Consider the following 10,835-nt stretch of genomic DNA (forward strand, 5'->3'; position numbering starts at 1 on the left):
CAGTCTTGCTGCGGGTCTAACTTTGATCTTCCTGTGTGCGCGCGGCAGATCCGCGTCGGGGATCACTTCTACTTCCTGTTTGCCTGTCACCTGTGAACGGAAGAGAAGTTAAAGTGCAGTATCGTTCAAAGGAAAGTCACTTTCGAGTTATCATTTACACATAGAAACAATATAGTTGTACTGTGTGTTTGCACCTGTCGCAAACGACTGACGCAATCATAGTTTTATTTTATTTTTTAAATTACACATTGCAGATGGTAACGGCATATGTGAGTAATGGAACTGCCATGCGATTATTTCATGTATTTCCCCTCCGCTCCGGTATCGAGTTTATCAGACCTGGAGGAATATGCAAGTCTACCCCGACGGGACCATCTTTATCTCGGAGAGACTGTTCAGTTTCTGTTGGTGCTGCGGTTCCGGAAACAGCCGGATGGTGCTGACCGCCACGGACCGTTGAAGGACCTCGCGACTTCTCTTTCCGCTCAGGCGAGCGCGTGCATCGCCGAGGGTCGTTGTCAGGGAGACCCCCGGAGCCGCGAGGATGACGGCGCGGGAGATCCAGCCGGTCACGGCGAACCCGGGACGTGGAACCTGGCCGCTGGTGGAGGAGACAGCGGGAGCCCCTTCAGAGAGTGCGGGGTGGCGCTCGTTCACAGCTCGGCACCGGACAGGCGCCAGAACCGCAACGAGCTGCTCAAGGTAGGAAAGATAAAATAAGTATATTCGAAAAGGCACGTGTGAGCCATGGATGCCGTGTGCCCCCAAAGATTTTAAACCGGCTTGAATTTGTTTCAAGTTTTCCTGGAAATACTCTCATTCATCCGTTCACGCGTTTATGTGGGTGTCGCACGCATCTTGGCCTGGTTTGACTGTTAAAATAATGTGAAAGCGATCCAGAAATAGTGAGAATACCGAGTGAAACTCATATTTTGTGCACGCCTGACATGCAGGTGCAGTAATTATACAGATGTTGCATTTCTAAAGCTGCGTCGGTCAGTGGGGTCAGAGGTCAGCAGGTCAGAGTGCAGCTATGGGGACAGGGATACCTGTAGGTAGATACAGAATGGGGGAGTTAGAAAAGCACAAAAAAACCTTGCAAGAATAAAATGTAAATGACATCACCACAACACTGACCTACAGAATAAGTAAGGAAATTACTGTTGTAAAGAAATTATTACTTTTTCATAAATGTTTTTTTTTTTTTACAACTGGACCCTTGCGTGGGGCCTCAGGTGAGCTGGTTGTGTCCAATTATGTGTACAATTATGCGCAAGAGATTTATTTTCCCACTAAACTGCTCAGTAAACCAATAAGAAATATTTATGATATGCATTGTCTAAAGAAGTAGCGACAGCTACGCACATGTTATATAATAGAGGTGGTTTACAGGTTCTGAGTGTCTTGATTAATGACGCCTTCACTTTCGATCTACGTAGAGAAACCTGTGAAGAATCTGAAGGTAAAGCTCACTTTTATTTTAAAAACAGGGTTTTCTTCTCATACAACAACAAGTCTTGTTTCTGTAACTTATTTTTTGGGAAAATCCGCAGTAGAGTAAAGGGTTGGAGATTATTTATGAGCTTTACTGACATGATGTGTTTGTATCTGTTGTGTTTACATAGAGGAACTCATAGAGGAACTCATAGAGGAACTCATAGAGGAACGCTGTACCTCCTTCCCCACTTGGGTTCAGTGTAGAAAATCAACATAATAGTCCCACAACACACACACACACCAAACACTCTGAGTCGGCGGAGAAAATGCATGTCCTGATGGATTTGGGCAATACACTGTCTACTGTGTTGTGGAAGATTTTGCTCAAATAGCACTCTAGATGCTTTTAAAGTGAAACAACCACAAAACACTGATCGGGAAGTAAGTTTATATGGAGACAGCAAAACTCCAGTACAGGTGTACATCAGAAAAATGCCTCTCTGTAGGGAAAATTCTGACAGCGTACGTATATACCAGACTGAGCTCTTCTAAAATGGTGACATCCCCAGCCTGAGCAGGGAACTATTCTTGTCCAGCTGCCAACATGTAGTGTCCGTTTTCAGATGCCTTTACAGGCGCCAAACTCCTGCTGACCATTGCATTTTTGCCAGTAACTGAGCCTCATCAAGCGTCTTTCCAAAATAGCCAGGCACGTGTCCACATAGTCCTGAAAGTCGGAGGATTTCCATGTGATTTGCCATCTACTGTATCTCCATTTGTAGCTTAATTGCACGGGGAGTTGCTGAACTCTCTGCTCACATCATTTGTCTCTTTCTCGGGAGAGAATCCGATAATCTCTCTGCACTCGTTGCATCGAAGATGCTGCAGAAAGACTGGAAACGGAATTCATTTTATGATGTGCTTTAGGATCAAAATGGCAAGTTCCATAATCTGTTAAATTACATTGTTTTCTTTTTATTTGTTTTGCTTGTGTTTTAATGGTGTCAGTTTGTGACTGATATTGCCATGGCTCCCTTGAAAAAGAGGTTTTTAATCTCAAGTAGGTTCTTGCAGTTAAAAGTTTCTATCGGCAATTATTTGTTTTAAAAAAAACAATCGTTCACTTGTGGGAGATCATTCCTCAAATATTGTTAGCAGCTTATCTCATGTGAGGTCCTCAGGTCACCGTGGCCTCCTCCTGTTCATCGGGGCTACGGGAAACATGCACGAAGTGTATGTTCACACCGAATTTACCCGAAGTGTTCCAACCAATCAGAGGGCAGGATTGGGATTCTGAACCAATTAGGGGAGGGGACAATTTATAAAGATTTCTTGAGGTTTGTTATTTTCCCAAAGACATCCCAACATACCTGTTCCCTCATGCTGTCAGGGAACTCTCAAATATGACATCTTATTGGGTTTCACTCCAGGAATCACTCCAATATAATCCTTTTTATTTCCACAAATTCAGATCATTGTTGTTTCTATGATTGACCTGCGTGTTTACAGGCTCCTCTGGTGTTGGGCGATCAGCTGATTTTCTGCCTCACTGTCTCTTTGGACAAGCTGCCAGCCAGCACACTCAAAGCCAAGGTCAGAAACATCTAGCTTCATAGAATTATCTTAAATGTCCGGGATTTGTCGCACGTTCTCTGCATGTCCAAGTACTCTGGCTTCCTCCCACAATTCAGACGACTGAGTGATGAGAGAATTAGTGATTCTAAACTGGCGCTGGAGTGTGAGTGGTTTTCTTATGTTAGCCCCTGGGATGACCCGGGGACTGGTCCTGGACAATAGGGGACAACTGGGACAGGCTTCAAGCCGCCACCCTGTTAAAGGGGATAAAGCTGAAGAAGATGGGTGGATTTACACCAGGCAATTCCTAAACAGCGCTTGTGTCCCTTCCTGTTCTATCAGATCACAGCGACCGTGTGGAGGCAGGAGGTGGAGGATGATGACGTGAAAGAACATGGTTACACAACTCTTCTTCAACTCAGAAGCCCGACACACATCTTCAGACAAGACCTCAGCACCTTTAAGACACAGGGTACACACACACACACACACACACACGTATATAATCCTTCATAATCAGGACTGTTTTTCCTCTTCTTAGCTGGGGCGGAGTTCTCATTCCTGGGAAAACTGTTTATAGTAGTCATAACAAATTGTTGGCAGGGTAGGAGCTGAACAGCACGTTTACCCTAGTGTGGAGACACAGCATTTATTGGAATTCTACACACGTGCAAGCAACATGGACAAACACAAGACACACACACGATAAGTATCGTGGGATTAAACTCTACATGTCCTCATAACTTGGGAATTTAAATGGCAACCAAGTTGTTTCATGTGGAAACTGAAGCTGAGATGTGTTCAATAAATTCCCCAAGGAGCCTGAAGTCCAACTGATTCCTTTAATTCTCCACAACTCCAGGCATGAATGGATTGCTGTTTGTTTCTGAAGCCAGTAGATGTCTTTTCCCATGTTTTGTCAGCTAACGTAGTTCTAGTCTGCCTTTAAGATCTATTTTGACATTGAATACAGACACTCAGGTGTGGACCAATCTTAAGGCTGCATGGCTTTAATAGAATACAACATAGAAATAGACATAGAAATTAATGACACAATTAATTAGACACAACATAGAAATTAATGTAATTGATTTTTCTAACGTAAGCAGAGGTGAGTTTTCCAGCTTTTTACCACTGTTTGTGTTGTGGTTCCCAGTCAGCACAATCCTGAATGTTGTTGCCCCTCCAAGTGTCCAGTGCCAACAGATTACTGTCTCTGGAAAACATCTGATTCTCCTCAAAGGTTGTCTCACACACACACACACACACACGCACGCACACACACACACACACACACACACACACACACACACACACACACACACACACTGCACTGCAGGCAATCATCTGGACATCCTGATTATGAATGTATGAAGAAACAAATGAATTATTGATGCTTACTGTCGGGTAATTAATGTCACTGATGTAGTCAGGGGTTATTTAAATATTTGCTGTAATGCATTTTTTAAAATTTAATCATCGCATTAAAATGAAATATTAAGCTTCAAAAGAGTATCAAAATGCTGCATAATTATTCAAAAATCTCTATTTGAACCATATTAAAACCGACGTTGCAGACAGATACAGTTGATGTGCTGTAGCTCATGTCTTTTTTAGTCACACATCTTTTTCACGCCTTTCACTTAGTTTTGAACTGCAGCTCTCAGGAGGTTTGTGTCAGAGACACGAAGATCATTCCAAACTATAACTCATCATTCCTGCCAATGATGCCTGATGGCTCCGTCCTCATTGTTGATAATGTTTGGTAAGTAGCTATGCAGCCACTACGATGCCTGATGTGGTGCAATAAAGCATTTTCTTCTCAAAGGCGATGCATTAAAGCAGGAATAATCATCAGCTTGCCACTGTCATTATGGGGGGGGGGGGTTCCAGGGCCCGGGTGAGGTAAACGGCACCTGTCCTGTTGTGATACTAAATTACCGAACAACATGATGGTGGATGCTATGAACGAGAGGAAGCGGCACCTGCCAGGCTAACGCTCCTCTTCTGGGTTCTGCCTCTCATCCTGCTCCAGGTTTAGTCAGTCAGTGGGGGGTTAACCTCAAGGCCCACCCAGGAGTTTCTCAGGGCCGATCTCAGTACCTCCTCTGGTGGAGGGACTCAGTTAGGCCCCCATAAAAGTTCCTGTTAATGGCCATGGCCAGGTTCCTGCTGTGGAGACACACACCAACTGCCCTGAAGTTTCTGCAGTGGAAACACACCTAATGTATATTCTAAAAATACATTCCCATGGAAGCACCACATTATTCCATCCATCCATCCATCCATCCATCCATCCATCAGCGAGTTGGGCTTTTTGAGAATTTGTTGGGTCCTGGTCCAGCGGATGGGTTTATTGACCGCCTATTAACGCATTAAAATGTTTTCTCGTCCCTCTTAGCCACAAAACAGCGGAGGTCACCATGGCTACATTTTATCGCATAAAAAGTGAGGCATCACCTTTACCAAGTGTGCTAAGTGCCCTGGAGGAGCAGAACTTCCTGTTCCAGCTACAGCTCCAAGACCAAGGAGAAGAGGACTCTAGTGTGGTAAGAAGATGATATCTTTGTCTTGCTCCACTTGGTCACTGTCACAATCGCCACATTTGCATGGTTTTTTCCCCACAATCTGATAATTAAGAATTATTTCAATTGGAAATTCCAAAATAAAAGTGATTTTTGCTGCAGAAAGACCCTCAACGGATAATTTTGTGCCCATTTGATCAGGTTAGCTTCATCAGCATAAGACCATTAAAATCTTTGACTTTATTTTTCATTTGACTTTGAAGGGGGCTTTTTGGCGCATTTTGATGAATCCTAACTCCGACCGTTGTGGTTAAGGCCAGCTAACGGTTATTTTACATCTAAATTGATAGAGTATGTCCAAATATATGTCCTGTGTCCATATTTGTAGGGTATGGAAATCCCATTGGTAGCTGTCATACAGTGGTACGCCCCAACTTTGCCTTGTACAAGGTAACGTCCTCTGTTTAAACATTCCTAATTTAGATGCTACTTACAATAAAAAAGTTTATTGTATTTGTTTACCAGCTGTCATACGATGGTACACAATAGTCTTCATAATAGTCATCATCAGTAGCCTTCAAGGTTAATAAATAGAACCTAACGTGCCGATTTGCTTTCCGTTCAGGTACATCCGCGCGTTTTACGTGCTGCCCAGCATTTGCTTGGATCGTCCTGGTCTGATTATGACGGCTTCCTGCTCCAGTGTTGTCAGGCCTCTGGAACAGTTCCGGGTTAAATACACACTGCGGAACAACTTGGAGGATTTCCTGGCTGTCCATCTTATCTGGAATACTGAGGGTGAGTCGAACGTTTAGACATACTAAACTTAGACATGCTTTGTCGTACACGGTAACTAATGTAATAAAATCAGCCCAGAGAGGACGAAAGCAGGATCCGAGGATGGCTGTAGTGGTGTGCCAGTCGCCCTCCAATCACCTGGGCTGGTGTAGGAAAGGATCCATGCTTTCCTTCACGGTGGTCTTCCAGATCCTCAGGACTGGACTCTTTGAGGTACCACAGAAAATAATGTGGTTTCACTGTGCTCCATCTCTGTAAGCTAGTGTTATTCTCATGTAAGGATATGTAAATAAACACTGGTGGTGTACAAGACAGAACAAACATGTAGCACAAAGCTGGAAATGCATTTTCAACGTGTCTATTTCTGTCTTTCCACTGCAGTTAAGCAAGAACATGAAACTGAAACTCCAGTTCAATGCATCCCCGTTCTCTTCTCCCACGGCGGGCGTCTTACCAGTGAGGAACTATCCGTTATTGTCTAACTCTACAATCCAAGGACAGCAGGAAATGCACAATCTTGGCAGATCTCACACCTTTTCTCACCAGAATGAAAAGCCACTCTATACCAGGTAGGAGAGACCAGGGTGACGGCGTACGTTGCACCTGACAGTTTTTGCCCCTGTTCTCTATTAATTGGGTTATTTGAGCCAGTTTTGTTGTCTCGTGTGATTAGTCGTGCAGCACTAGGACTCAGACAGGTCTACTGTGAAGGCTACTCGGCCAGTTTGTGTAAAATGTACAAATTGGGAACTTGTTCATGAAAATAGTGTAAAACTAGAATGGAAGATCCTCACGAGGATGTGTGTTAAGTTAAAGTGCTCCTTCTTTGAGAATTAGAATATGGAGCCAAGGGAGCTCTACAGAATGAAAGATATCAAACATAATTAAATGGTTCCAGGGAGAGCTTTGAATTTTACTGTGAAAACAGGATGGGTGGTAACATCAGAAATGACCAGTGTTAACATAACAGGAGTCCATTTCATGGACTTCTGTCAAATGGAAAACTGCCTGTCTGTATAAAGAATATGTTTGGTCACATTGGAAATCAGAGCTCTGTACATACAACACTTCAATGCACACGTTCACATTAGCCTCTGTTCCACTGCAAGATTCAGGTTTTTGAAAAATCTCGACACATTTTCACTAAATTCCTGGGATAAACCTGTCCCCAGATCCCAAACGTTCCCTAAAAAATGTACCTAATCAGGACGGGTGCGTTTTAGATTGAAGAGGTAAAGCTGCAGGCCAGAGACACTGGTCTGTGGAACATGCTAGCAGGCTTTACTTCACCTCTTCACGCTTCACCTTTACTCATTTGGGAGCTGCAGCAAGAGAAGAGATTGACAGAGGACAAGGTCCACTGACGTTTGAACACATTTGCTGAAAACAAAATTCAGCTGGACATTTTCCGGAGCTAAGGCAAACACGTGAGCAGGTGTTGTTTTTACCTGGGTAAATAAATTCATGGTAATAAAATGTGCATTGGAAAGGGGCCATTCACAAAGATAGCAGAGATTACCTTTTAATAAATAACCCTTCAGGCACTTCTTCACAACAAAGTTGCTGCTGTCAGGCTGTAAAAGTTGGATGTGTGCACGCGTTCGGTACTGACTCAACTGAATCGAGGCTACAGGTTCAAACTAAACTTTATACATTAATGAAAGCGTATCTTCACTATAGACTAAATATTTGTTACTTTGTTGATATCTGAATATCTACATTCTACACTTTTGGTATTCTATTGTGTTTCCTTGTCTTTTATTTTAGGTTGTATCAGCGATTTTAAACAAAAAGCATAACGTTCTCTAATGAAAACACAGCCGTCTGATCCCTCCCCTTCACTAGCTTCAGACATGCTGAGAACCCCCAGTCCTGCCCTCTAAATAGGTGGACAACTTAATTTTGGGGAGCGGGTGGGTTGGTAACAGTGTGCGATGTTTGTCTGGGCCTTTATGGACAGTTGGTGGCCACAGTTGTCCTCTCGTAAGAAGCTGCTGACAATTGCTAAGGACAGATCTGCTGTACGTGAGTAATTATGAGTTTGCACAGAATCGCTGATGCAACTTTTAATCATATAAATGGTTTCTTTCTTTTGAGGCATGTACATAATCTGATCACTGCTTCTAGTTAGTTCCTGTATTGTGATCAACAATAGTGAATTATGTAAGTTGAATACATATCATGAGTTACATTGAGTGACACATGATATTTTTATGTTGTATCAGGACCAGCAGTGAGGCAGCGTATCCGTCCATCATGTCCCCTGGAGGAGCCCCAGAGAACAGAATGCCAGAGCCACAATTTACCTCTACCGCTGCTTTACTAGGCAAAGTAGCCAAAAGAGAATGTAAAGTGTTAGTTCTGAAAACAATCTCAGAGGCTCACAAGAGGTAAGAAAACATTACAAAAAGTAATAGGGTGGTTTTTTTTTTTTACGTTTAGCATAGAAATCATAACTTGCTACTGCTGCAAATTGATGTTTTCCTCCACGTTCTGGGTCAGAATGGGTGTGGAGTTCCCTCCTCAAGGCTAGCCTAACAAAACCGTCTGGCCCTGCCCCTTTACCAGCTTGAAATGTAATTGGTTCAGAACCCCACTCCTGCCCTCTGATTGGTTGGAACATTTCAGGGAGTGCGCAGGTTTAGGAGCGTTTTCGGACAGTAGGGGGCCAACAGGGATCAGAGTTATAAATGTCCTCTCATGACATCTGGCTAACAATTTGCGAGAAAAATCTCCTTAAGTCAACAATTGCTTGTTTTCGTTTTTTTTTTGCCAAAATAATTAATTATGTATAAAGAGGTGCATAGCTTGGCGGGAAAATGCTAGCGCAATCGCACGATCACGCGGGTGAGCTGGCGGCATTGCAGTCGTTTCAGCTTATAATAATAATAATAAACACCTCCGCTGACATCCCAAAAACAGTGAGTGAGATCTCCTACTGGTTTAATCAACCCGATGTGTCGGACTAGACCAGGGGTCGGCAACCCAAAATGTTGGAAGAGCCATATTGGACCATAAAAACAAGATACAAATCTGCCTGGAGCCGCAAAAAATTAAAAGCCTTATATAGGGCTTATAATAAAGGCAACACATGCTGTAAGTGTCTATATTAGCCATTTTAGCTTACTATCAATATGAGAAGTAGGCTACAAATACATAATGAGCGTTCATAATGAAATGTTTATTTTCCCTGCAGCATCCTGCAGAGAATGACGCTCCACGTGGCCACTCTGCTGTACGATGGCGCTTTAAGTTTAACTTCCATTATAATAAGATGTTGAAATTAAATATTTATTATACACAGCATGTATACAGCATTGGAAAACATATAGAATAGAATATTTGTCACGTTTTTCCTCCTACAGAAATTATATTAAAACAATTTCCATTTTCATATTTTTGAAAAAGCTCCATGGAGCCACTAGGGCGGCGCCAAAGAGCCGCATGTGGCTCCAGAGCCGCGGGTTGCCGACCCCTGGACTAGACGTTGGGGTGGGCGGAGAGGGAGCTAGCAGCATTCTCCAGATCTGCATCTTCCATCTCCTTCCAAATTGTCGAAGATGCAGAGAAAACCACACAGATATGATTCTACTGTTGAGTTGTAGTTAATCTACACAGTTAATAGGTAGCGGTAGCTTGACAGTAGCTAAATCTCTCTTCTTCCTACAGATAAACTGGAGTGAAAAGATTTCATATCGACTGTTTTGTTGAAGTTAAAGCTGCAGCTACAGTCAACAACAGTGGTTTAGCATTTCAATGACGTCAAAGCTCAACACCTGTTGGGTTTTTTATTATCAGACTTTGCTGCCCTTCGCTGGTCGCCTGTGACCTTTGGGAAATAAGAATTGTATCCTTATAAAATCAGTATCTTTCCTCTTTTTAATTCTTCCAACTCTCCTTCGCTTCACTTGTCTCTGTCTATTGTTGCTGTCACTCATTTGTTTTATGGATTATTGTTATTATTAATATTATTTGTATTTTTTTTTTAACACTTTGGCAGCTGTTTTTTAAAAGTAATTTGAAAGCACGGACCACTTGAGATGCATTATCTTTTTAGGGTTTTTTAAGGGTTCCTAAATTAAATACTAAATAGCTCCGTGCTACAGATTCTGTTGTGCATTTCAATCCAAATGTGACGGGATTTCCTGAAACTCTCTGATGTACTTGATAAAATAATATTTGGTTCATTTGGTCAAAGGACCACATCACCCCTGTCCTTATTTCAGCATACTTTTCTTGAATTACGTATTAATGTATTATGACATGAGATGATGTAATAAAACTGGATTATGATCAATATTATCTATGTTTAATATGATTTCAGTTCTCTTTTATTTTGATGCGATGGTGTTTTTAATATAAAATCACCCATTTTATTATTATTATTCTTATTAGAGCTCATAGAAAGACCAAGAATATTTGTGGGCTAATTTTTTATTCAGTTAAATGTTTCAAAATGCAATTTTATACTGCCTATCATATAATGTGTCTGCATTTTCA

General features: G+C 42.3%; 1 protein-coding gene across 1 annotated transcript; it reads left to right on the forward strand.

Annotated features, from left to right (window-relative positions):
* Positions 1-86: 86 nt before the first annotated feature.
* trappc14 (trafficking protein particle complex subunit 14) lies at positions 87-10,648 on the forward strand. The gene is made up of 12 exons (XM_011606514.2): positions 87-702; positions 2,947-3,030; positions 3,355-3,484; positions 4,169-4,255; positions 4,660-4,777; positions 5,414-5,561; positions 5,926-5,987; positions 6,163-6,335; positions 6,409-6,548; positions 6,717-6,904; positions 8,561-8,725; positions 10,005-10,648. Exons 1-12 carry the CDS (start codon positions 277-279, stop codon positions 10,006-10,008), a joined length of 1,725 nt encoding a protein of 574 aa, XP_011604816.2. The 5' UTR covers positions 87-276; the 3' UTR covers positions 10,009-10,648.
* The last annotated feature ends 187 nt before the right edge of the window (positions 10,649-10,835 follow it).

Source organism: Takifugu rubripes, chromosome 8, assembly GCF_901000725.2.
Source record: "Takifugu rubripes chromosome 8, fTakRub1.2, whole genome shotgun sequence".
NCBI lineage: Eukaryota > Metazoa > Chordata > Actinopteri > Tetraodontiformes > Tetraodontidae > Takifugu > Takifugu rubripes.